The sequence below is a fragment of the Penicillium macrosclerotiorum genome, assembly GCF_028827735.1.
Source record: "Penicillium macrosclerotiorum strain IBT 26536 chromosome Unknown utg000003l_segment0_segment0, whole genome shotgun sequence".
Classification (NCBI taxonomy): Eukaryota; Fungi; Ascomycota; class Eurotiomycetes; order Eurotiales; family Aspergillaceae; genus Penicillium; species Penicillium macrosclerotiorum.
In genome coordinates, this window is record NW_026643083.1 from 2,417,750 (window position 1) to 2,443,086 (window position 25,337).

At 49.6% G+C, this 25,337-nt stretch overlaps 13 protein-coding genes across 13 annotated transcripts; 7 read left to right on the forward strand and 6 right to left on the reverse strand.

Annotated features, from left to right (window-relative positions):
* Window positions 1-16: 16 nt before the first annotated feature.
* N7462_003767 (mitochondrial 54S ribosomal protein bL27m) lies at window positions 17-835 on the reverse strand (the record flags this gene model as incomplete). Its single annotated transcript, XM_057075493.1, has 1 exon — window positions 17-835. One exon carries the CDS (start codon window positions 833-835, stop codon window positions 17-19), a length of 819 nt encoding a protein of 272 aa, XP_056934998.1.
* Window positions 836-1,025: 190 nt separating this feature from the next.
* Window positions 1,026-1,479, forward strand: lcl2 (the record flags this gene model as incomplete). The annotated part of the gene is made up of 2 exons (XM_057075494.1): window positions 1,026-1,200; window positions 1,286-1,479. 2 exons carry the CDS (start codon window positions 1,026-1,028, stop codon window positions 1,477-1,479), a joined length of 369 nt encoding a protein of 122 aa, XP_056934999.1.
* Window positions 1,480-2,118: 639 nt separating this feature from the next.
* N7462_003769 (scramblase family protein) lies at window positions 2,119-3,849 on the forward strand (the record flags this gene model as incomplete). Its single annotated transcript, XM_057075495.1, has 3 exons — window positions 2,119-2,474; window positions 2,532-2,703; window positions 2,761-3,849. The coding sequence occupies 3 exons, from the start codon at window positions 2,119-2,121 to the stop codon at window positions 3,847-3,849; spliced, it is 1,617 nt and encodes a 538-aa protein (XP_056935000.1).
* Window positions 3,850-4,243: 394 nt separating this feature from the next.
* Window positions 4,244-4,824, forward strand: N7462_003770 (E2 ubiquitin-conjugating protein UBC7; the record flags this gene model as incomplete). The annotated part of the gene is made up of 2 exons (XM_057075496.1): window positions 4,244-4,493; window positions 4,571-4,824. The coding sequence occupies 2 exons, from the start codon at window positions 4,244-4,246 to the stop codon at window positions 4,822-4,824; spliced, it is 504 nt and encodes a 167-aa protein (XP_056935001.1).
* A 296-nt stretch (window positions 4,825-5,120) lies between these two features.
* N7462_003771 (uncharacterized protein) lies at window positions 5,121-6,789 on the reverse strand (the record flags this gene model as incomplete). The annotated part of the gene is made up of 7 exons (XM_057075497.1): window positions 5,121-5,591; window positions 5,651-5,722; window positions 5,800-5,880; window positions 5,940-6,026; window positions 6,095-6,203; window positions 6,278-6,329; window positions 6,420-6,789. 7 exons carry the CDS (start codon window positions 6,787-6,789, stop codon window positions 5,121-5,123), a joined length of 1,242 nt encoding a protein of 413 aa, XP_056935002.1.
* A 475-nt stretch (window positions 6,790-7,264) lies between these two features.
* On the forward strand, window positions 7,265-9,668 carry N7462_003772 (terpene cyclase/mutase family protein; the record flags this gene model as incomplete). The annotated part of the gene is made up of 4 exons (XM_057075498.1): window positions 7,265-7,468; window positions 7,525-7,988; window positions 8,066-9,511; window positions 9,578-9,668. 4 exons carry the CDS (start codon window positions 7,265-7,267, stop codon window positions 9,666-9,668), a joined length of 2,205 nt encoding a protein of 734 aa, XP_056935003.1.
* Window positions 9,669-10,164: 496 nt separating this feature from the next.
* N7462_003773 (co-chaperone SGT1) lies at window positions 10,165-11,620 on the forward strand (the record flags this gene model as incomplete). The annotated part of the gene is made up of 2 exons (XM_057075499.1): window positions 10,165-10,992; window positions 11,066-11,620. 2 exons carry the CDS (start codon window positions 10,165-10,167, stop codon window positions 11,618-11,620), a joined length of 1,383 nt encoding a protein of 460 aa, XP_056935004.1.
* A 539-nt stretch (window positions 11,621-12,159) lies between these two features.
* On the reverse strand, window positions 12,160-13,446 carry N7462_003774 (ankyrin repeat domain-containing protein; the record flags this gene model as incomplete). Its single annotated transcript, XM_057075500.1, has 1 exon — window positions 12,160-13,446. The coding sequence occupies one exon, from the start codon at window positions 13,444-13,446 to the stop codon at window positions 12,160-12,162; it is 1,287 nt and encodes a 428-aa protein (XP_056935005.1).
* A 2,514-nt stretch (window positions 13,447-15,960) lies between these two features.
* N7462_003775 (type 1 glutamine amidotransferase) lies at window positions 15,961-16,884 on the forward strand (the record flags this gene model as incomplete). The annotated part of the gene is made up of 1 exon (XM_057075501.1): window positions 15,961-16,884. One exon carries the CDS (start codon window positions 15,961-15,963, stop codon window positions 16,882-16,884), a length of 924 nt encoding a protein of 307 aa, XP_056935006.1.
* A 329-nt stretch (window positions 16,885-17,213) lies between these two features.
* N7462_003776 (PQ-loop repeat-containing protein) lies at window positions 17,214-18,579 on the reverse strand (the record flags this gene model as incomplete). Its single annotated transcript, XM_057075502.1, has 2 exons — window positions 17,214-18,339; window positions 18,524-18,579. The coding sequence occupies 2 exons, from the start codon at window positions 18,577-18,579 to the stop codon at window positions 17,214-17,216; spliced, it is 1,182 nt and encodes a 393-aa protein (XP_056935007.1).
* Window positions 18,580-18,919: 340 nt separating this feature from the next.
* On the reverse strand, window positions 18,920-20,265 carry N7462_003777 (transaldolase family protein; the record flags this gene model as incomplete). The annotated part of the gene is made up of 6 exons (XM_057075503.1): window positions 18,920-18,982; window positions 19,031-19,358; window positions 19,433-19,664; window positions 19,725-19,833; window positions 19,897-20,036; window positions 20,082-20,265. 6 exons carry the CDS (start codon window positions 20,263-20,265, stop codon window positions 18,920-18,922), a joined length of 1,056 nt encoding a protein of 351 aa, XP_056935008.1.
* A 609-nt stretch (window positions 20,266-20,874) lies between these two features.
* N7462_003778 (cysteine--tRNA ligase) lies at window positions 20,875-23,493 on the reverse strand (the record flags this gene model as incomplete). The annotated part of the gene is made up of 3 exons (XM_057075504.1): window positions 20,875-22,977; window positions 23,061-23,354; window positions 23,449-23,493. 3 exons carry the CDS (start codon window positions 23,491-23,493, stop codon window positions 20,875-20,877), a joined length of 2,442 nt encoding a protein of 813 aa, XP_056935009.1.
* Window positions 23,494-23,721: 228 nt separating this feature from the next.
* On the forward strand, window positions 23,722-25,176 carry trm61 (tRNA 1-methyladenosine methyltransferase subunit GCD14; the record flags this gene model as incomplete). Its single annotated transcript, XM_057075505.1, has 1 exon — window positions 23,722-25,176. One exon carries the CDS (start codon window positions 23,722-23,724, stop codon window positions 25,174-25,176), a length of 1,455 nt encoding a protein of 484 aa, XP_056935010.1.
* Between the last annotated feature and the right edge of the window lie 161 nt (window positions 25,177-25,337).

The following is a 25,337-nucleotide window of genomic DNA, read 5'->3' on the forward strand; positions in this document are numbered from 1 at the left end:
AAACTATCATGCATCCCTATTTGGCCTTCTTAGAAGGCTTCTTGCCCTTCAAGCTCTTCATTTGCGCAGCACGTTCAGCGCGAGCCTGTCTCTTTCGCCACGCAAGCCAGCGATTTCTGGGGTCATATGGCTTAGCGAAAATTCCAGCCTTCTCAGCTGCCCGACCAATCACCCAATTGGCCTCACGGTACATGTAACCAGGTCGCAGTTGCGGACCGGCTTCGGCTTGAATGGCCTCCACGCTAGCGATCTGGGTGCCGTTCTCATCAATAGATGCCATGAGATCGGACTGACTCTGAACAGGTTCTGCCCGCGGGATGGAAACCATGTTCAGCTTCCGACGGCTGGGCGCATTGCGAGGGTGGGGAAGCTTCCCTTCCTTCTCGAAAACAACTCCGATATATCGGCGCTCGGGGTGTCGTTCAGGATCGAGATAGTATCGGACATATCCAGCTTGAGTGGCGTAGATTGTGTGGTCACGTCCCATAGCGCAGTTGTCGCCTGGAAACCATTTTGAGCCACGCTGTTTGAAGATAATGCATCCCGGCACAACATATTCGCCACCTGTGCGCTTCGCACCGAGACGCTTGCCGGCCGGATCGCGCGAATGCCTATTTGCCGTTCCTTGGGAGGCGTGCGAAGCGAAACGAACTTGTGAGAAAGAGAGGAGTGACCGAGGGAGGGTAGTAGGTGTGGTTTTCGGAAAGGTGAGCGGTGCGGAGATGGCGCGCTGAAAAAGGGATTGCGGCTGGTAGGCATTCTGAGCAGATCGAAGAGAGGGAGAAAAGGCCCGTTCTAGCGCCCGGAGGGGCGCCAGAAGTCTGGGTTGCAACATTGCTGGCAATTGATGATCGAGTCGAGCTGCGGACGAGGAAGCTCCAAGGGGAACTTTTTCTCGGAGATGAGGCTTGGCGGTCACGTGCCCAGCCCGTAAACTGGCTTCTTGTATAGACCACCTCACCAGTCATAACCCTGCCGTTGTCACACTGAGATCTTTCAGGGTCTCTCTTTTTCTTTTCCCAGCCATGCTTGGAAACTGGCTGCAGAGCCTCTTGGCTCTATTCATGTTGGCGGCAGTCGCCCAGGCCCAATTTGGCTTTTTCGATCATATGTTTGGTGGCAATCAACAACAACAGAACCAGCAAGGCTCCCAGAATGTCCCGAGCGATAGTGGTCGGTACCAAAAGATGTGGGCTCAAGGTAAGATTTCTGTTCACCGATAATTCGTACCAATATTGCATAGCTAGTCGTGGTTTCTTGCTAACTCTAGAATCTGCCTTCATAGCTCACTGCAGCAACTACCTATGCCCTGGAACCCTCGCCTGCGTTTCCGTCCCACACCACTGCCCATGTCAACATCCCGATGTTGAAGACAAAGTTGAGCTTGGAGAAGGGAGTGCGATTTGCGTGTCCCGAGGAGGTTTCAAGACGGGCGAGGCGGCGCGAAAGATTGAGCTAGCTCGGAAGGGCCTCTTGTGAGGGCAATGTGTCAACGAGTTGGCTACTTTATACTTGGACTGGATCTTTGAATGCTTCAAGGAACCGTTTAGCATAGCTGCGACGGCCTTGGACCGTGTAGGTACTTCAATGCCTATGACCGGGAGATCCGTGACCACTGGCTGGAGGGACTCAAACGGTCCAATTTCCCCATAAATCAAAGCATATTACCCATATGCTAATCTACCAATGGCCATACCCTACTGCCAAGTAGATGTACTTACATTGAACCGTGAGACCATATATGATGCAGCTGGTGGAATGAATCATGGCATGGTATGGAGGCTTGTAAAGAGCTTCCGCTGCAGAGAGGCATCGACAAGATTCTCTTCCGTAGAAGTAAAACTCAAATAGTGTACGTAAAGCTCGAGGAGCTGGAAATACTTCATATCAATCCAGGCGCGGTCCTTGTATACTCAAGAAGCAGATGTTGCCCCCAGCTGGTAGCAGGTTGAAGGAGATGAGTGTTATCTCCGCCGAGCCCCGCCGGGCAACTCCCGCCATCCGTCATTCAGTCCTGACTTCTTTCCAGCATCGGGTCGATCGCCTTTGCTCCAACCCGCTCTCTTTATCTTGGGCGTGCTTTTTTGACAGTCTTCGCCTCATTTAGAGAATTGCAACATGTGTAGCTTCAGGCTTCGATCTCCATCCCTACGGGGAATCCCAGTTCATCGTCCATTATCCACGCTCCGCGGCAGAAGCACACACCGTGGCCCACGCAACAGCATTATCAGACCAGGGAGAACATCGCAACCGAAAAGTCCGGCGCATGCGCCAGAACAGCTAGGCACAACAATCTCGGAGGCTCAGGATGCACTGAGTTCAACCTATGATCCCGCGCAAAATACCCTACTCTCCCCAGTCTACCTTCCCGAGGACCCCAATGGCGTTTTGAAAGAGGACCATCCAGCTGCAAATCTGCTAGCTAATTCTGGACTTGTGGTCCAACGACAATTGGAAATGATGAATGTCATGATGTGAGTGCGCTCACTATGGCACCTAGGTGTCAGAGGCTAATCAATATTCTTTGGTAGTGGTTTCGAACAGGCGAACAAGTACGTCATTATGGATGCGCAGGGCAATCATATTGGATATATGGCAGAACAAGAAAAAGGAATGGCAAATGCTATGGCGCGTCAATGGTTTCGCACGCATCGGAGCTTCGTGACGCATGTGTTCGATCGGCATGAGAACGAGGTGCTTCGGGTGAGTTATATTTGACCATCAAACAATACCGACAATCATTGCTAAGTGCTAGTCTAGTTCAATCGTCCATTCTCATGGATCAATTCTCGAATTCGAGTTTACGACCCTCTTGATATTTCCTCAAACAACTACACATCCTCGACCTCTCTCCACACAACCACCCCGGGCTCTCTAGTCCAAGCCGACATTTCTTCCAATGCTCGCGTATCACCACTTGGACTTGATGAGATGCGAGTCGTTGGCGAGGCACAACAACAATGGGCGCCGCTGCGACGGAAATACAACCTCTTTACGTATCACCAATCTCCCAACTCCGATACCGATATGGGCACCCACAAGTTCCCCCTTACAGGTTCGAATCTCTCCAAGTCCCAGCAAATACAACTCGCACAAGCCTCCAAACAAGGTCAGGGTGAATTCAACCAATTTGCCTACGTTGATGAACCATTCCTCTCTTGGGACTTTTCTCTCCGTTCAGCGGAAAATCGGTTGATTGGATCCGTTAACCGCAACTTCGCTGGATTTGCCCGCGAAATTTTTACTGACACAGGTGTCTATGCGCTGAGGATGGACTCCGCAGCGTCTGTCAACGAGTCTTCTTCACTCCAAACAGACTCGTTCTCTGGAATGACGCTTGATCAACGAGCGGTGATGCTTGCCACAGCGGTCACCGTCGATTTTGACTATTTCAGCCGCCACAGCGGATCGGGTGGGTTTGGATTTATGCCATTTTGGTTCCCTGGATTCGGCGGAGGTGCTGCTGCTGGTGAAGCCGCTGGTGCTGCTGGCGGTGCCGCAGCTGGAGAAGCTGGAGCAATGACTGAATCAGCAGCAGGTGCTATCGGGCGAGCGGGCGCCGCTGGCGGCGTGACAGATGGCATCGCTGCTGGAGCGGCGGGCGCTGGTGCGATGGCTGGGTATGAAGCTATGCAGAGAGGATTGTCGGGCTCTCAAAGCTCCCAAACACCGGGATCAGATCAGCCCGGGATGCCTCCATCTGACCAACAACAGCCAGATCAGCCAGGTGCCTCCGAAGATGTATGGTCGGAGAGCGCGCAGGATCCATGGGCTCAAGAGGACCAATTCGAAGATCCTTGGAGTGACGGAGGATCTGAAGGAGGTGGAGATGATTTCGATTGGTTTTAAATGCCCTAAATGCTCTCTAGTTGTTGATAGACGATAATACCATGTATTTTTAGCTGTTGCATCGGGATCGGCCCGTGGGGCGACCCAGGAATGGCGCACCCCGCGAACTATCTTGAACATCCGGTGCTTCCCACCTCTTTCTTCACTTCTCCACCTCCTCACCTTCTCACTTTCTCAGTCTCCCAAAACATTTGGCTTATATTCGCCTTGAGCTCTACGTGGATTCCGTACGAATCCCATCTTCAATTTAGTCCTCGCCTCTTCGCCCTTGTCACCACGAGCGTACAAAAGAACCCCTCGCCACCCGACGAAATCATCCCAACTCTGTCGTGTGCACAACTCAACTCCCCAATATTCCATTTGACGATCCTGCCTCTCCTCTTCATTCGCAAACATGGCCTCCTCGGTTGCCCAGAAACGCCTCTTTCACGAATACAAGAACCTGTCTACCAACCCCCCGGAGGGTATTACCGCTGGCCCGGTGTCGGAGGATGACATGTTCTACTGGGAAGCCCTGATTCAAGGCCCCGAGGGGACTCCTTTTGAAGGGGGTGTTTTTGCAGCAGAGCTGAAGTTCCCCAAAGACTATCCTCTCAGTCCGCCGACAATGAAATTCGTGGGCGGTGGGGTGTGGCACCCAAACGGTACGCTCTTTGATTGATCCATGCGGCGCCTCTCTTCCCCATACTCCAAGCTAACCTTTTTTCTCTGGGATATCCAGTATATCCAAATGGTACGGTTTGTATTTCGATTCTGCATCCGCCCGGTGATGACCCCAACCACTACGAGCATGCTTCGGAGCGCTGGTCGCCAATTCAGAGCGTGGAGAAGATCCTCATTTCGGTCATGAGTATGCTTGCTGAACCAAACGACGAAAGCCCCGCCAACGTTGAGGCAGCGAAGATGTGGCGTGAGCGACGAGCAGAGTATGAGCAGAAGGTCCGGGATGAGGTGCGCAAGGGACTGGGGTTGTGAAAGGGCAGATCGTCCCCATTTTCGACGGTTTTGATGACTGGCGTCCAGGGATTGGATTCATGATTTTCGTTGCATGGCTTGCTTGGTGATAGCTTTCTTGGTTGTACAGCTACTATGTGTATCTAGCATTCAGAACAGGATAAGTCATAGGGTTTCACTGAAGGACTATATTCTCTCAATGGCTTTGGGTATCTTCATATAGACCCTATAGTATATTACATACAACCTCTACTGATATAAGGCAAATGAGTTGCGTCATGGATACTCCGTAATCGTGGTACAAAAGCAGCAAGCCCTCAGTCTTGGCGAAAAATCTTCTGATCAATCCAACCCTCTAGGCCCCCATCCCGCTCATACAGCATCTCAATCTCGGCCTTGACGTTTAACATGAGCATCCGTTGCAGCTCTAAACGCCACTCGGGCTCTGGCCCATTGCTGGCCCAAACTGGACTGTTTCGAAGCATCGTGATGATCTTTTTTCGGTCTCCATCAGTCAAGGGCAAAAATTTCGTATTCTCGGACACCTGTGAAGCTAAAACCGTGTCTTCGACTCGCAGGCCCAGCCATTGCAATCCAGGTATGCTGAGCCGGGCGTTTTCATGCATATGGGCCAATGATCCGTATTTATATGTGGACATGATCGCAATACCATGAGGGTCTCCATCGACTAAAGCGTAGAAACGAGGCAATCGCTGATTGGAACCGGAGGCGGAATCAAACAGGCGACGGATGAATTCGCGGGTGTAAAGATCGGGATATCCTTTGCCCTGCATTTTCAGCGAGTTAGGAACAATTTTGTTGAAATTCCACTGTATATTCTTCTTACGGTAACCAGGATCCCGCCACCAATAATGGCTCGTTTATGATATGTGCTTCGTACTAATCGATGGAAGACTGCCTGTGAAGGAGAATTTTGGGTTCAGAAAGTCCGCGTGAAAGGTTGTCGCGGAGAGTGAAGATGGAAAGTATTCTTACTTCTTTCTCGATGATAAACACCCATCGAGCACCTGAGATATCTATTTGATCATCCTCTTGGATACGAGGGATCATGGTGTCCTGGGCCAGTTAGATCCTTTTAAACTGATACCGGGGAGCCACGAGACAAAAGAACTGACCTCATTTGATGAGTCTGCATCCAAGATCAGAATCGAGTCGCGCCGAAGACGGAAACATCCGGCAACGAGTCCCTTCCCTGCGGCTTCCTATCGACAATTTAGTATGAGGCCTTTCTTCTTGTTTAGAGATCCTTCTCGGGAGCACTCTAACTTACCACATTCAATGCCGCCCTATCAACCCCAATTGTATACGCAATATCATCGATGATGCCATTCACTGTCTCCTGGGACCGAAAATATGCGGTGTCAATGTAATAGATATCTCTGAAAGCGAAGTATGAGCCCGGCCACTATTTTTCGGGGTTCGTGCACGCCCGGCTTGCCTTTTTGAAATGAACTCTCCCTTGTGCAGGGCTTGATCAATGATGGCTAGAACTCGAAGGATCACGGCTATATGTGAATTTGCATTCTCAGCTGATTTTGATCTTCAAGCCGAAGAGAATTCGAAATCTAGCGACCAAATAAAGAAGCGTTTCATACTGAATTTCCATGATTCATATACTGAGCTTCCTGGCCAGGAATAAGATCGGTATGTTTCTGTCCGCCCAGCTGGTTCGAGAGCTCCGTTCGTGGGATTGATGACACAGTTAACCGAGTTCGCTCTTCGTCGAAGGGTGATGCATGGGTGTCCGTGGTGGGAGAGGGCCAACTGGTCGACCAGAGCCGTGAGGGTTGCATCGATATAGGCGCGGACCGAGGCTCTGGGATCTTCCCTGAGCAAGGCAGGCCAGGATGAAGCACTCTTCATAGCCATTGGCGAGTCATATACGATTGGAAGAACGGTGAGGGGCTTTGTTGGAGGTGAGAATGGAGGAACAACTCGAGACTGGAGGGAGAGCAACGTGACCATGGCCAATCTACACTACTTCTCTGCATTCAATAATGATGGAGCCTTCGTACACTACGAATCGAGGGCAGAAAGAAGATTATCCGGGGCAAGCGATCTGTATTCTCCGAGGCAGTCACCATTATTTCTGTAACTACTCGCTGTTGTTGACGCTGCGGGTGGCGCTTCCCACCCACTTCTCTCTGCAGAGCCGCAGCCACCATTGGCCATGACTGACTCGAGCGTTCATCCCACATACAAACCGAACTGTAGCAATCACGAACCGCAACCATTCAGTGTTTCTCTTTTCGCTTTTCAAAACATATCACATGCAACGAGTCGCGTTCTTGGTTCTACACAGCAGCCTTGAGACTGCTGACTCAGCTACCCCGTGCTTCTCGTCGATCCGCTTTATCGCGATAGAGCTCAACCTTCCCCGTCCCTCGACGAATCTATCAATTGACCAATTGACCAATTGACGAAGCTGCGTACACATATCATGGCTTCGCACATTGGCCCATGGAGGTCAGAAGCTCAGGGTCGTCTGTCGCCTGACTCCAATGGCGACCCCAAGACTGATTTTACACGCTGGCGATTGGTCAACGAGGAAGGCCGCCAGACTTGGCGGTATCTGGAATCCGATGAGGAAAACGATGCCTGGCCGCAGTCGGTTGCAGATAAATACAATCTTGGCTTGCCAACCGTAAGTTTTTTTGCCCGACCGTCGTACTTTCACGGTATCCTAACATTGGCTCACAGGACCTACCAGTATTGCCCGAGGCCAAGACCCCCCTTCAAGCTGCCGAGAATGGTCTGTCGTTCTTCTCCCATTTGCAGCTGGAGCCTGGCAACTGGGCCTGCGAGTATGGTGGCCCCATGTTCTTGCTCCCTGGATTGTTGATCACCTGGTATGTGACCAACACGCCTATTCCCCCAGAGTATGCGACGGAAATCAAGCGCTATCTGTTTGCTCGTCAAAATCCTGAGGATGGCGGCTGGGGCCTGCATATTGAAGCCCATAGCTCCGTATTTGGCACCTCGATGAATTATGTGGCTCTTCGGCTAGTCGGTGTGGGCGAAGACGACCCCCGTATGGTGAAGGCGCGCGGCCTGTTGCACAAGTTCGGAGGTGCTAATTATGGTCCTCACTGGGCCAAAGCCTGGCTTAGTATTTTGGGCGTCATGGACTGGGAAGGTGTCAACCCCGTCCCCCCTGAGATCTGGTATGTTTCTCTTTTCCCTTTTTTTTGCCCTTTTCGGCCGGTATGGTCTCTTTCATATGCCTAACATAGTACCCTAGGCTTCTTCCAGATTGGGTGCCTTTTGCCCCTTGGCGATGGTGGATCCATATTCGTCAGGTCTTCCTCCCTCTGTCTTACATCTGGTCGAAAAAGTGGTCATTGCCCTTGAACGACTTGACGAAACAGCTTCGTGATGAACTTTACCCCCAACCATATGATTCTATCGACTTTTCCAAGCATCGCAACTCCATTCATCCGGCCGATAACTACTATCCGAAAACCTGGATTTTGAACGGCATCAATGAACTCCTTGTACGAATCTGGAATCCCCTTCTCCGAATTGGACCTATCGTAAAGCGAGCGGAGGATTGGACCTGGGAATTGATTCGCATGGAGGATGAGAACACTGATTATGCGGGGCTGGGACCCGTTAGCAATCCTCTCAACATGGTTGCGTGTTACATCCACGATGGCCCAGACAGCTATTCCGTACGCCGTCATCGCGAGCGGTTGAACGATTACATGTGGATGAAGAACGAGGGCATGTTGGCAAATGGCACTAACGGCGTTCAAGTGTGGGATACTACTTTTGTCACACAGGCCGTTGTTGTCGCTGGATTGGCCGATGATCCGAAGTGGCGACCCATGCTGACCAAGGCTCTGGAGTTCATTGATGACCATCAGCTGCGAGAAAATGTTCCTGAACAGGAAAGGTGCTATCGTCAGCACCGTAAGGGTGCTTGGCCCTTCAGCACCAAGACTCAAGGCTACACTGTCAGTGATTGCACCGCCGAGGGCCTGCGCTCTACAATCCAGCTCCAGGAAATGCACAACTTCCCCAAGCTCATTTCTTTGGACCGTTTGAAGGACAGTGTGGACTGTTTGTTGCTGATGCAGAACCCGACTGGTGGTTTTACCGAGTATGAAACCACTCGAGCCTCCCCCAAGGTTGAATGGCTCAATGCCGCCGAGGTTTTTGGAGGCATCATGATTGGATATGACTATCCGGAGTGCACTACTGCATCGGTGACTGCTTTGTCTCTCTTCAGCAAATTCTACCCCGACTACCGGGCCGATGAAATCCGAGCTGCCAAGAACAAGGCTGTTGCCTACATTAAGCGGGCACAACGCCAGGATGGTAGCTGGTATGGCTCCTGGGGTATCTGCTTCACTTATGCCGCCATGTTTGCATTGGAAAGTCTGGCCAGCGTGGGTGAGACATACAAAACCAGTGAGAACTCCCGCCGCGGCTGTGACTTCCTGATCTCCAAGCAGCAGGCCGATGGCGGCTGGGGCGAGTCGTACCTCAGCAGTGAGAAGCATGTCTATGTACAGCATGAGATGTCGCAGGTCGTCCAAACTGCCTGGGCTTGTCTTGCCCTTATGGAAGCCAGTTATCCCCATAAGGAGCCTCTCGAACGAGGTATTAAGCTTCTGATGTCTCGGCAGCAACGTAATGGCGAGTGGCTGCAAGAAGCTATTGAGGGTGTTTTTAACCAATCATGGTACGTTATTCTCATCTCTTTCTTTCTTTCTTGACCTAAACTGGATATGTACTGATTTTATTCCAGCATGATCTCCTATCCTAACTACAAGTTTTATTGGCCCATCCGGGCTCTCGGCTTGTACAGTAAAAAGTTTGGCAATGAGGCGCTACAGTGATCTTCTTATACCAATGGATTGATGAGTCCGAATATACTATTCACAGCTTTAATACATAATCACTGAGCTCTATCTGCTCACTCAATAGACCTGCATTCGTTCATCATGATATATAGCTAGCATACCATACGACCAATGGCACTTATAGCATCTTCCACGTTAGGAGAATCTCCACTGGAGCGACTCCGTATATTATGTAATCAAATCTGTAGTGCGCCGTGGGGCCGGAGCTCACATCCTTTGGAAAGCTGTGGAAGCTGTGAAATGGGCGAGCTTGGGACCTGAGCTTCTTCACACGCCTCTCTCCACTGCAATTGTCGTTTGATTGTCTAAATCAGCATAAGCAAATATCATCACTCCTACTTCCGTGCTTTTCTTACATCCCCAAGCTTTAGCGATCGTCCACCATCCAACACCTCAACTACTTCAGCGTCCCTCCGGGTTCCTTCTCTCCGACGCAACAGCCCTGTCCTCTATTCTCCTACCAAACACAATCATGAATGCCGTATCTGAGGGTGATAAAGCCCTGGCCGCATCAAATGCCCCCCTCGCGATTCAGCACTACACCCGCGCCCTGACGGAGCTACCCCGCGCTCCGATCTACTACATCCAACGTGCGACCGCTTATTCGCGTGTGAAGCCTGAAAATGGCGGACCAAAGTCTCATGCTGCACTCAGGGACTCCGAAATTGCCCTGACCCTTGCGCGTGAGCGTGGAAAGCGCGAGCTCATTCTGTCAGCACAGATGCGCCGTGCAGTCTCGCTTTTCCAGCTTGAGCGCTATGGTGACGCAGCATTTATTTTTGAGTTGATTGAGTCGAAGACTGCTGCTGAAAGGGGCTCTGAAAACAAATCGGAAGGCCTGAAAGCTGCTATGGCTGGCGTGGGTGCTACAAACAAGAAGGGTGGCTACGGAGCTGAGCTACCCATCTGGATGGCAAAGGTTCGTCGTAAGCTTAGCGAGCTGGGCGTAACTGATGAGAAGCGCACGGTTTCGGTAGCGGAGTATCCTACCAATATCCGTATTCCAACGGAGAAGGAGCTGGAGGCCGAGTGGAAGAACCTCCTGTCCGGGAAGGCGGCCGATGCACAGAGCCAGATTTCGCGGGAGGCCAGTCAACAAGAGCCGGCAACAGCGCCTACTTCTATGGAGCACAAATTACCTGTGGTGGGAGCTCAAGCGCCTTCCAATAGTGCCCCTGCTTCGGCTTCTCCGGAGAAAGTTCGTCATGAATGGTACCAGTCCCAGGACTCCGTTGTGGTTACGCTTTATGTCAAAGGTGTACCCAAGAATGACGTGGAGGTTGACTTCAATGATGAATCGGTTAGTACACTCTTCGCTTCATGGGATTCATGATCAATATGCTCATATATTTTATCTATTTCCTATCCTCTAGGTGTCACTTCAGTTTCCTCTCCCTTCCGGCTCCTCCTATGATTTCACACTCGACCCCCTGTACGCCCCTATTGATCCTTCTAAGTCGAAATTGTCTGTCATGAACACCAAAATCGAACTTTATTTTCAAAAGAAGACATCAGGTCAGAAATGGACCGCTCTCGAAAGCTCCGGGACTGCAGCCATGAAGCTTACAGACCGTTCCACCGCACCTGCTGCGCCTACTAACAACGCGGGGCCTGCTTACCCAACCTCATCTCGAAAAGGTGCTAAAGATTGGGACAAGCTTGCGTCATCACTGACAGAAAAGAAACCTAAAAGTGAGAAGAAGGAAGGCAAAGGAAACGACAACGGAAATGACTCCGATGCGGAATCCGTAGACTCGGAATTTGGCGGCGATGCTGTGGATGGCTTCTTCAAGAAGCTCTATGCCAACGCGGATCCCGATACACGTCGAGCTATGATGAAGAGCTACGTCGAAAGCCAGGGCACTTCCCTCAGCACGAATTGGTCCGAGGTTGGCAGTAAGAAGATGGAGCCACACACTTCAAGCTGATTCGCAATATTATGGCTGGCGGGTGCTTGTTGCTTACTCTATATCGCAATTGCTTTTATTTCCCGCCGCATCTAGCGAAAGGTGTTTTTCTCATGATCATGATACTGATGAGAATGATTGTATTAATTGCATGGATTTACCAGGGTCTACCGAGATCCCTTCTATATATTGTCCTCGTATATTCCTTTACCCTTTCTATGCACAAAGTACTTGCCGTCTATCGCAATTGCGGTTCCTGTGTCATGGATATTGGTGCCTTCTATGGTCGTACTTTGCTTGCCTCTATCCCATCCAGCCTGTGTGACCCTCGCAATCATTTATCACAATATAGGAAATTAGAAAAACTAAGTTTCGGATTTTTAGGGACTTGGAAATCCTACTAAATTCACTGTGAGCACTGTCATCTTCTGTGCAATCATAATGATGACGGTCGGACACGTGATTATGTTTACTTTTTCTACCCTAATATGAACTACACGTTTTTTCGACGGCCAATTTGCATTCAATTAAGATGCCAAAGTGCTTGAGGTATCTATAGGTCATCCCAAACAGACAGTGGGACTGTTTTCATATGACGGCAAAGCTTTTGCCTCGGCATTCTTCAGTAATTCAACAACCTCCTCGTGTCCCTTCGATCTAGCCGCCAATAATGCCGTCTCATGGAAGATAGAATCTTGACATCGGATATCAATACCCTCAATTCCAAGGAGCAACTTCACCACCCCAGCGTGTCCTTGCCGAGCTGCCATGATGAGCGGCGTTGCCCCGTCTCCGTAACCAGGAAATCCATTTTCAGCTAGAATCCGAACCTGTGCCGGCGTCAAGCTATCATGGCACCTAATGTTGACATTAATATCCTCAATCGACAGTAGCAGCTTCACTACATCTTCATGGCCTCCGGTTGCAGCCCAAAATAGTGAGGTATGGCCGTCTCCACTGTGCCAGTTGATGTCGCGACAGCCAACCTCGAACAGAAGCTTAAAAGTGTCGATGCGCCCCTCCCGAAGCGCTGTACACTGGAGCCTTTCCATGGGGTGTTTCAGCTTTGATGCATCGAACATTGCACAATTCAGTATTTCTTTCACGATAGCGGGGTCCTTGCTCACTGCTTCGAGGAGAATATCAGGCCCAGGAGGGTGAGGATTGGCTCCAGCGGCAAGAAGCAGCTTCAAAACCTCAAGATGACCGCAGTTAACTGCAAGCCAAACCGGACAATGTGCGACTTCGGTGCCTTTATCAAGATCTATCGAACCGTGTTCTAGGATCATCTTGACCATGTTGGTTCGACCAAGGCAGGAGGCTACCATTAAAGAGTTGCCCCAGGCGTTGTCATCTTCCACGTCTGGGTTAATTCCATGGGCTGTAAGCAGTCTATGCGCCATACCTTCCTCTCCTATGAGAATCGCTAGCGTTAAAGGTGTGAGGTGATCTGGATTATTGCATGCGTTTATATCAATACCCTCCACATCGAGTAAGAAGTTCACCATCTCCTGTTGTCCCGCGGCTATTGCCAGGGCAAGGGGCGTGTGTCCGGTCTTGCCATACAACCTGCTATGTTGCCCTGGCCCACGGGGCGGGAGTAAGCACTGCTTGGTAGTGGGAACCTGGGCGTTTATTCGGGCCCCTCTTCTAAGTGCTTTGCGGGCTGCAGGTTGACTGCCGTGCTCTGAGGCCCAAATCAACGCGGCATCTGCATGCTTATAGAGATAATGATCCAGGAGAAGGTATAGTCGACGACTTGTTCGACAGAGAGAGTTAATGTCTCTTTCCGATACTAAACATTCAGCCAAGCCAAATATCAGCTCGGCGGGAAGGTTAGAAATCATTTTGACCACTTTTCGACTCTGTCAAGAGGTTGTGGACGAGGCAAAAAAAATCTCGGCGCGTCCGTGGTATTGGATGTGTTGGTTGTTGTTTCCAACCCATATTTTGTTGTTGGATAGGACTTCGGAAACTCCAGGAAAATCCAGGTTCCACGAATGCGGGGTTGCAACTTGTCACGATACAGCGAGCGAAGGGACCCAGGCACCCGATGTCCGAGTGCGACACTAATGCATGTTAAAAGTAAATCATCTATCCCTTTGCTTATGTACGCCGACGATGCAACTTGAAACCCCGCATTCGCTAGCCGCTTCAGGGCACCCCTTCCTATATTTGTAGAAACCAAGTATAAAAATTACTATAAGTGAGGAAGCAAATTCATGTCCTCGGACTCGACAAAACATTAGTTGAAATGATTTGTTCTTCTTTTGAGGAAACGTAGTGATAACGTGCTTTTTGCCATATTCACGATCTTAATTACAATGCTGAATTCCTTCTGTTGACCACGCTTAATATCTTTATCTTGTGCAGAGCAAATGCTTTGGAATATGATAATGGGTTATGAACGAGGAGATCATTCTTGAGTCCAGTCTTCAAGTAGATATGAAGATAAGATTGATAAGGCCTAGAAAGCCTGCCAAAATGCACAGACCATACGAGTTTCCCCAGAGAACTTCTAGCTCGACGCCCATGCAAATTAAAAAGGAAATAAATCATGCATTAGAAACCAAATTTAATTTATAGTTCCAATGAGAGCTTTTGGGTCTATGTCTCCTACAAGTAATAAAAGGTTTCATTTGTCGTTTTTAGCTTCACTTTCACCTGGGTCTTCTACGGCTTTGACAGTGGTCTAGAAAAGGAAACCCGGTGCAAGAAGAAAAATCGCAATATCACCAACACGGCTTGATTAAATAGATCTTTGAAGGGCTTTAGGTATCTGTGATCGACTGAAAAATAAATAAATATAAATATAAATATACCATAGGCACTTCAAGTTGGAGACCTCCTGCTTAGTAAAGGTCTTGAGCGGTCCTTTTCAAGAATTCATTGTTCAAGTTTTATCCCTTGGAAATAGGAATTCCTTGACTCGACCTTGGGACACAAAGTGTACATCGTTTGCTTAAGATGTTCTCCCACATCATCAATATAGTATGATAGAGAAAGGCCTCTGGGTTTTGTGGAGGCAGCAATTCTGTCCATAGAAGCTAAATTTCGAGTGGACCAACCACTCATAATCAGTAATCTTCACTCTGCGGTTTGGATGCAGCTTTTTCGGTATTTAATTTGACATCCATGATCATATTCTCACTCAGATTCTCCAGTTTGCCCTATAGGACTCATGTAATTTCTATTACTATTCTCTATTTTCTCGGATGATATGGGATCTCATATTGAGCGGATGAGGCCTTGCCCCAGTCTCAGTCAATTCCTTTAATTGATGATTCCATATATGATGTATTAGCCAACCAAGAGAAAACTAAATGCTGTCTATGCGAATCCGCCGCCCGCGGAAACCGTAAGCTGCGTATTCTAGTAAGAAGTTTATGAAATAAAAAGTGAGACAAGTAGAAAGTGATTAAGTACATATGAAGCTCCTACATATAATTTGAATTATTCTTAGAAATATCAAGCCATCCAGTATGTAGACGTGCCTTAAAAACCCAGCACACGAGGTTCGACAAGTTATCCTAGGAGCTCTAATGCCGCCAAAGCACCAATCAACAAAGATCTGATTCAAGACGGCGGTTCAATCAATAATACTAATTTTCAATCAGATGAGGTTGTCGTTATCACAGAAGATGCGTGGTTTAGGTGACTGAACAGACGGACTTAAGGAAATAGGACAATCATGGATTGATAGCCTGAATAGAGCCCCAAGATTTGTAAAGCTCTAGGGCTTCGACAAGTATTCAAATATCTTTGCAATGAATCTTTGATAAAATTGAGAAAATCGCACAGCCAGTGATAGCAATTTCTTGGCCTTTTAAAAGTGCATTTTCGGAGTCAAATCTTCTGGCTTTCGCATTCTACCTATCAAGGGAAGGGCTTACTGTTGGTGGTAAATCTGTTGGTGGTAATTGAAAGGGAGGGTGAAATCCTTTATGGAAGCCTATTCGTCTTGCTTTGATGACACCACGCGTCGGCTGTGGATTTTCGTACTAGCCCACAGAATGACCATCATTTAGGCTCACCCGCAACGCATTTAGAGTGCTCTGGGTGGGGCTCAAAATAAGCTCGTCGCCGGTCAACCCAATCTTTTACCTAATTATTCCGATTCGTTGGGGTCACTTGGAGTATTTGTATCGTAACTTCTATTACACCACAATATTCTTATTATTCATAATTTCCAGATGTAGCCCATGCTTCAGGTCAAATTTTTACCTAAGGGCCTCCGGTGGCTTCTTGGGGTCAAAGGCATTATATGTTATTGCCCTCCAGGTTCCATAAGGAGGTTTTCCAATTTGCTCTTCTGACCATCACCATACTACCTCCTCAGAACCCTCTAACAAGTCTGCAAAATGGTGCGCAACATCCACATTGCGGTTCTCGATGTCGATATTCCTGCCCGCCGGCTGTATGAGGCACGCGGCCTCTGCAGTGCCCACTTCCGTGACATTCTTCGAGAGACAGCAGCGCATTTGAACAAGACTAGCCCGGCCATCAATGATCCAATTAATATTACGGTGACTCCATACGATATCCGGGGAGGACACTATCCTGACTTTCACTTGTTGCGTGGCCATCCGACACAAGACCATTTTAATGTTGGCCACCCTATTGATGCCGTCCTGATCACCGGAGGCTCTCCGGGTGTGTATGAAATGCCTGAATCTCCTTGGATGCAAGTCCTGGAAAAGTTTATCAAGACCGTATACAATGAATACCCCGAAGTTCGGCTCATGGGTACCTGCTTCGGTCACCAACTCATCTCCCATGCCCTCGTCCGCATTCCTGACGATCCAATTCGCGACGTTTATGTTGAGAAGTGCCCACTCGGAAGAGAAGTTGGGATTTACACTGTCCAACTCGAAGATGCATTCATCGACCACTTCCCATCGGCGTTGGGTCACCTCCCCCAGGGTCAACTTCGCATTCAGATGTTCCACGGTGACCGTGTGATGGCCATTGAGAAAGGTTCACCCCTGACGCTCAGTGATACACCACCGGTTTCTTTACCTGCTCCCTGGATTAACATTGGAAGCACGCCTATTTGCCCGATTCAGGGACTTTATAACCCAGGACGAGTCTTGACCGTTCAGGGCCACTATGAAATGGACGCATTCGGGATGAAAAAGATGTGTGTGGAATCGGCTCCAGTTATGGGCTGGAAAGAATCGAAGCTGGCATTGTTCCTGGAACAGGTTGGACCAGATATGAAGGAAAGACAAGACGATGCCAAGGCATTCGCATCAGCTGTGATTTGCTTTTTGGCTGACTCTTAGCGGTGATCACAGGGTGTATTACGAATATAATGATATCAACCATGATTAGCAAGCAGCAGCAAGTTTCATAGCCACTCTGTACCTTCATAGCGATTTTTAAAATCGGTTGGAATGAATCGTGCAGTTTTGGTAGGGTTCCCTTTTGGCGAATATGTAGTGATTGCATTTCCTTACATTTTCTTGCATAGATAATTTACAGGGACTTCTTCACGTTGCAGTACTTGCCAATAGTTTCAGACCAGGCAGGAAGAAAGCTGTTTGAGATTTAATTTTTGAAGTATGATATCGATCATTGAATCATAATTTGCCTTTCATCCGTTTCCATGCTCTTAGAGGGCTGCTTTCCCGTCTTTGTACAAGAAAAATTGTACAAAAATGGCCATATCGAGCAACAGTGTCCCAAAACTGCCCACCAACCAGGATAGGTTTACGAGAACGTACCGTCCATAGAGGGATGCAGCCTCTCCAGGCTGACAATGCGGACGATGGCGGCGGTGAGATGAAACATCAAATACATCCGTGATTTCTGATGGACCTTGGCAAATTGGGGAATACGCCATGATAGATAGGACATAAGTCAAGTTTCCGATACAGGCGAACAGGAAGAAAAGTAGTGACACTCCATCTGTAGACTTGCGGCGGTAGTTGAGCAACAGCTGAGGAAGTCGCGAGCCCAGGTACAACACAGCACACAAGTACCCGAACACCTGGCCAAGGGGATCCATGGTGAGGGGCTCAGGGTCTGCATTCAGTGTTTTCGACCGAGGGGTGACATACCAGCCCAAGACTCCAGCAGTGCATACAAGGGCGATCGCTGTGGTGTTGAAAAGAATGGCTTGAATGGTTGAGATACGATGGCGCCGCCTTTGGGAGCGAACGGCGTCAGAGACGGTATCAATGAAGGGTGTTGCAGGCGATAAATGGGTACCATCAACGTGGGTATGCAAAATATCCCTGATAGAAGTGACTGAGTGTCTTCTCCCGTGCGTCAACGATGATGATACTGGGCGAGCACCATCGCTGGACCGACGTCTACTGCGCCCAGCTTCGGCAGATTCTTGGATGATATGAACGTGGCCGTTAGGTTTCGGCAGCAATACTGATCGTTCGGTCGGTTGAGATGCGGCTTCGGTACCGCTTTCTTCGCTGTCCAACGCGCCAGTTGCGACGGGTTCGCGCTCTGGAGAAGGAGACGAAGACAGTTCACCTCTGATATTGAACCCTCGATAGTAGAAACACTGACCAAGCAGTACAATATCTGCAAGAGTGTAGTACACCGCTAGAATTACCATCGTTGGTAGCACACCCTGCAGGACGGCTCCAAGGATATTGAAGACATCGCCAGCCAGCCAGATGATGAGGAAAAGAAGCGACAGTCCATCTGCAGAGCCGCGTCGAAAGTTCTCAATGATCTGCGGAGAGAAGACTACAACCCAGCAGGCAATTGAGATGGACCTATGACTTGTTAGCGGGCTGATGGTGAAACGGCTGGTAGCCTGATAAATGGTTATATAGAAATGCGAGAGATCATCGCCGTTGAAGATCTCAAATGCCGGGACCATGCAGGTGCATTGAAGTCCCATGCTCTGCCAATCTATACCCACATTACATGATGGGTTGAAGGAAGTATGTAACTTACCCACAGATCCCACTCAGTGCCTCAATGTTGAAGTTGGCGGCTTGTGAGGGGAACATGGCGTGACCCAAAGAAAAAAAATGATCGAAACCGAATCCTCACCCCAGATTCCACCGCAAACAATTGTCACGGTATACGAAAGGTAGCTAACGATCACCTGGATGGATCAAGTAAAACAGCCACCACCGTACATGTCAAATATTAGCAATTGTTAGGCAGAGGAAAAGTCAAGGAATTCCACGGGATCAGGGTGGATGACGTCGGGGCCGGTCACGTGTTCTTAATCTATGCGCGGTCGAAACAGAAGACCATCCATCGCATTGAGAATTACAAAGAGATATGCATTTATATGAAGATGTCGAATTATATTGCAGTCTAAGATGATTTAAATCAACGGTGTCATTTAGCACGGTTCATCATCTGCTCTAACTTGTCCTGGAAGTCGCAGAAGATGTTGATAGCCTGATGCTACGTCAGCCAAACTCCGAATGCTTGTTTCAAACTGCATACCTCTGTCAGCTTTCTATGGCTTTGACCGCCCATATCCCGGGAAAATGTCATTTTGAAGTTTCCCGGGTCATTCAAGAACGAAATACCTGGCGCGGGAGCTTTGAGGGTTGGGGCAGTATCGAACAACGAGGGAACTGTGGTTGATTTCGGCTCTGCCAATTGACCAAGCAACTTGGGCGCAATGGTGAGGTGATCGACTCCAGCGAGCATATAAATCTCCTCGATGGACGTTAAGCTTGCCGGTAGAACCTGGGTCGATGCATTGATTGATTTGTAAAATTGTTGTATGGCGACGCAAAGAGGCAGAAGTTTCTGCTCATCCACGAGACTATATGGGATCATACAGATATGTTAATATCGATATAAAGTCTAGTGATAATGTTGAGATTTTTTGTGACGTACTTAGTATTTATCTGAACTTTGAGTTCGTTGACATAAGGCGCCACATAAGTACAGCCAACTTCAGCAGCAAGTACGGCCTGGGGCATGCTAAAGAGAGTCGTGGCAAGTGTACGAATACCAGCCAATTCAAGAGTTCGGCAAGCCATTAAGCCTTCCCAAGTACTTGGTATCTTAATAGCAATCCGTGATCCATCAAATCCTGGTTGGATGTGCTGGAATAAGCGCACAATCCCTATTGGGCATATTGTTATTAGCTAGATCGATTTTTCTCTAGGAACGACTTTCAACATACGGAGGGCATTGACCACTGTTTTCTCCGCTGAATAGGAGTAGTATGGATTAGTCTGCACGTGGACACGTCCTTGAATTTGACTTGCCATTGTAACAGCAAGTCGGACCATCTACGGTTCTTTATCGTCAGATCCATTCCTAATGTTCCTGCGACAAGAATTCTCAAGGCTCACCGCGATCTCCACAGCTAGCTCTCCAACACTGATAGACGGGTATTCAGAATGCAGTTTCTCTGCATCAGATAGAGATGTAGTTATCACGGTCGCCTGTGCCGGTTTCGAGAGCTCCCCGAACGCAATCGCCTGACGAGAATCTGTTAGACCTCATTTATGCTGTAACTTCAAACCTATGTGCTCACCTGGTTGGATGTGCAGTCCTGGAAAGGGCCCAGAGATCTTGCAACTATTGTGAACATAACTCATTAGATAACCTGATCTGCAGACGAGGATGTTTAAAAGCGAAATTAGACCTTCTTGATCCATAGTATCGCAGTCCACCATCGTGCGCGAACGCATATAGTCTAGGCCAGTCTGAGTTGTCATCTTGAGTTTGAAGATTGAAAGTCTGTTCCTTCTGAGTTGCAAGGTGGGGAAAGCTCGTTCAAACACAGTGGAGGTGTGATAGAAGAAGGAAGAGCAGTGCAAAGCGGACAGTGCACCCAACATCCCTCTCTATCCTTTGCTCTAGATGCCCACAGACCGGCCGGGGCTCCAAACATGGTAGGTTACCCGGTATCTCCATCAGCCCACATCAAAGAGGGGTAAGAGTCGCCCGGCTAATCCTCTCAGCCCAATAGACCGAGTATAGACCGAGGACGAGCCATAATACATCACTGTCAAACAACTTGGTTTTAAGGGTTTCTACTTGGAAAGCCTGAGAAGTAATCCAAAGAGATCCACCGAGAAAGGAAGATGAAGAAGTTACCAACTACGTCAAGAAGGTGACACGAAGAGGTGACACGATTAGGCTAAATGAAGATATGGATTCCGATTGGCTTCAGGATTCCATAAGAGGCCAAAATTTATACTTGCATTGTATAACTACCTAATAAAACGCCCCGCGATGCAATACATGGAGTGACCACCCGAGATACCCAGATATGTTCGAAATTGAGAAACCTTTTTTTTCTTTCAAATCGCTGATTTTCGTGTCTACTGGGCTTGAGCAGCGAGCCATGCCTCATGGGCCTTCTTCTGGCGCTCCCAATCCTTACGAAGCTTCTTCGAGCGGCTCTTAGCAATCTCTTCACCAGCAGCATCGCGAGTAGGGAGACCATCATCATCCCACGCGCTATACTCGTTGGTCCGGAACATCTCCAAGTGGCTCAGTTTGCCCTTTTCCAATTGCTTTAGAGCCTCTTGTTCCCGCTTCTGCTTGTCCAGTTGCTTCTGACGGGCGCGAGCCTCCTTCTCTTGCCGGGCCTGGACCATCTCCCGGGTCACAGGACGAAGGAGGGCAGGCAGGTTTTCTCGGTCCTCGAGATAGATTCCCAGATCAAACAAGTCAATGTCTCGCACACGATCACACAGGGAGAGAATCTCTCTGCTGATCGAGCCCGAAGGCTGCAGAGAAGAAACACTGGCTCGGAAGTTACTCAGAACGTCCGCGTAGGGCTTAGCCACTTCCGAAACGTCCGATGGTGGTGAGTAGTTGACCGCATCTTGGACCTGCTGAGGCGAAATACCTTCCTTGGAGCGGGCTGCTTGCCGAAGGACATCACGCATTGAAGCAAGAGGCTGCAGGAAGGGCTTAGCCTCATCGGGTACGTCGACGCCTGACCAGCCAATCTCGGCACTGTCAGCAGCCGCACTTCCGTTGAGGCCAAGGATGTTGACGATAGAGGTGATAAAGCGAGCAGCAGCCTCAACATCCTTCGGGTTCAAGGTGGCCTTGTCGGCAGCATTGTATTTGCCAATGAGTTCTGAGATCGCCTGCATGGTTCCCGGGGTGTGGAAAGAATCGCAAAAGTGCTTGTGCACTTCAGCCTTGGCGGCCTCCACATCGGCACCGAAAGTGGCGTCGGTGCTGGAGCCCTGGAAAGCGGCAGGGTCCCTGACCTTGATGAAAAAGTTGTTCACTTTATCTTCCCACGAATTACCTGCGTTCACCAAGTCGTCGGAAATTTCGACGCCATCCTTCCAGCCACCCAGAAGGAAAACAATGCGTAGACTTCTTGCGGACCAATCTTTGCGTTCCAGCGCTTCCCGGATAGTAGTAAAATTCTTTAGAGATTTGGACATCTTCGATCCTTGAATGGAAAGATGACCCATGTGCAAGAAATAGTTGACCCATTGCTCGCTCTTGCAATCATGGTCCCAGTAAGCCTCACTTTGGGCCAACTCGTTATCGTGGTGAGGGAAGGCAAGATCAATGCCACCAGAGTGGATATCCATCTGCTTGCCCAGACGGGCTGAAGCCATAGCCGAGCACTCGATGTGCCATCCCGGACGACCCCTACCCCAAGCACTAGGCCAGCTCGGCTCCCCGGGCTTGGAGGATTTCCAAAGCGCAAAGTCAGATGCACTGCGTTTCTCAGCAGTCTTGCTCGTTAGGGCGCCCTCTCCTTCGGCGGCCAGCTTGTTGTCTGATCGGCTCCAAGGTTCCAGGCGCGCATAGGGGTGTCCCGCAGCCTCGAAAGCGTCAATGTCAAAATACACCGAACCATCAGCGGTCGCATAGCCGAAGTTGTTCTTGACAATACGCTCCACGAAATCGGCAATCTCAGGGCCGTACTCGGTCACGCGCGTCAACTCATCGGGGTCGATGACGTTTAGGTCCCGCATATCCCTCAAAAAGCGTTCTTCATACTTCTTGGTTAATTTGGTGAAAATGCTGTGGTCATCCGCGTTGATCGAGGCACCCTTCAGAGCATCCAAGTAAGGGAGAAGAACATCCTGCGCATTGGTATAGAATGACTCGGCAAAGGCAGCAGGATCCGTAGCCGCACCAGCTTCGGCTTTGTTAAGGAAAGTAGCCGCAGATGCCACGGTCTTAATGTGCATTTTGACCTTGGCCTCGTCGTCGCCCGCCTTCTGATTTCCGGGGAGAGCTCCGCCACTCAGAACCACCGCATAGGCCTTCTCCACCTCTTTTTGGTATTCCGACGCAGGCAATTCGGGGTTTAGCAGAGACAAGTTCTTTTTGAGATAGGCTGAATAGGCCTTTTTGGTCGTGTCCAAAACTTCAGGGGTGACTGTTGGGTTCGCGGCGACATATTCGTTGAAAAGATGCTGCTGTCTGGCGCGTAGAATGATCTATGTAGATTATGGCTCAGTAAAGTCCAGAGAATGAATGACATGCATCTTTGTCTCATGAAATCAGAATGGAGGCGCCTTACCTTATCGTCGACATCTGTGATGTTCATGACGAAGTTGACATCAAACTTGAAGTAGTCGCGCATAATGCGCCGAATAATATCAGTGCTGACATAGTTCCTGGCGTGGCCCAAATGCGAGTCGTCATACACTGTCGGTCCGCACGCATACCAAGTAACCTTCTTGCCAGCTGGGTCGATCGGCACGAAGGGGGTCTTGGACTTGGTCAACGAGTTCCAGACTTTCAACGGCGGGAGCTCAGCTCCAGTAGGCGAGGAGGCTGCCGCCAGGGCGGCTGTTGGCGAGTCGACATGGGCCTAGCGGAGAAAACTGATACGGGCAAAGACAACAGAAACCGCGGCTTGAGCGACAGAAAGGAACGAGGGAGGAGGGGCATAAATGGCGGGGGACCACGCAACCAAGAGGGGCATTCGATGAAAGACACGATCGAGTCATCGCGGCGGCTCCAACAGCTCTCCTGATTGGCCCCTGCGCTGCGGCTCGCCAGCCCTGAGCCCTAGTTTCCCAGATAGGCAATCCGGCCCAGCTTTTTCTCGGCGCAAAAGCAGCAACCGCATTGACTGGACGCAAGACATTGCGTCTGGCGAAGAACAATTGCAATCTGGAAGATAGAGCGAGCACTATCTCCAGTTTGTCAGCTCACATCTCTTCAGCTTATCCGACATGCCGTCCCCCTTCTTGACCCCCGGGTCGACTGCGAAAGCAGACGACTTCGCGCTCCTCCATATCCGCCGAGACCAGACGATCCCAACCATTCTCCGCAGCTTTGACGATGAAAACCAAGGCTATAAGGAAGGGAAGGTCTCTAATACCCGATTTGGGTCGTTTCCCCACAGCACGTTGATCGATCAACCTTGGGGCTCGCAGATTCCTGCCTCCAAGGTCGACACTGGATCGCGTGGCCGGCAAGGTCGAGGCAAGAAGCGCAAGGCGGAGGATCTCGATGCGTCGGGGACCACGACCGGCGCTGATGAAGACAAGGCATCTCCACAGAAGGCCGTCGCTGCCGGCAGTGGTTTCATCCATATGATGAGCCCGACTCCGGAGTCATGGACATTATCACTCCCCCACCGGACTCAGGTCGTCTATATGTCGGACTACAGCTACGTTCTTCATCGACTGCGCGCGCGTCCTGGAGGTACCATTATCGAAGCGGGAGCAGGCAGTGGTTCGTTCACCCATGCCGCCGTGCGCGCCGTGTTCAGCGGATATCCGACCGAAGAGCCTACGAGCAAGAAGCGCCGGCTCGGAAAGGTGTGCAGCTTTGAGTTCCACGAACAACGGGTGGGTCGAGTGAAAGAAGAAATCACCGAGCATGGACTGGATGGCCTAGTGGAGGTAACACATCGCGACGTCTACGAGGACGGATTCCTCCTTGGCGATCCGAAGACGGGCCGGTCTCCCAAGGCCAATGCCATCTTTTTGGACTTGCCCGCTCCATGGCTTGCTTTGAAACATCTTGTGCGCAAGCCTGCTTCGGGTGCCGAATCTCCGCTTGATCCGTCCTCACCTGTCTTCTTGTGCACCTTCTCCCCGTGCCTCGAGCAAGTGCAGCGCACAATCCGCACCATGCGCCAGCTGGGCTGGTTAGACATTTCCATGGTTGAGGTCAGCTATAATCGGATTGAAGTGAAGCGAGAACGGATTGGGCTAGATGCCGAAGGTGTACGTGGTGCCACTGTATTCCCCAAATCTGTCGATGAAGCGGTTGCAAAGCTGCGAGTTGAGGATGAAAGGGCCAAACGAAATCGCCAAGCTCGCATCGACGGTACTCTAAACAACCCGTCCCTCAAGGAAGAAAATTCCAAGTCCTACAACACATGGCAATCTAACTCTGTCCCGGAATATCAGTTGGGCCGTGTGGTCCATCGGTCTGAACCAGAGATCAAAACACATACATCATACTTGGTTTTTGCTATTCTTCCTCGCGATTGGTCCGAGGAGGATGAGCAGAAATGCCGTCAGATGTGGGTCCCAAATAAGGTGGATGGTGAACAAAAGAAGCCAGAAAAGAGCAAGAAGCAAATGAAGAAAGAATACAAAGCTCAGCGGCTCCAAGAAAAAGCAGCAAAGGAAGAATCAGGGGAACCGGCAGAGGAGCCGACAACTGAGGCTTGATCTATGGCTTGGTCAAGGCTTTATACATGCTGTACTATTAGATTCAAATAATTGATTTAAAAGCGTTTCCAATTTTGGGGCATCTTTGGGCCATTTTATCCACATGCGTCCCTTTATGAACACCAGCATACTACGTACGTATTGCTCTATTGATTTAGAAA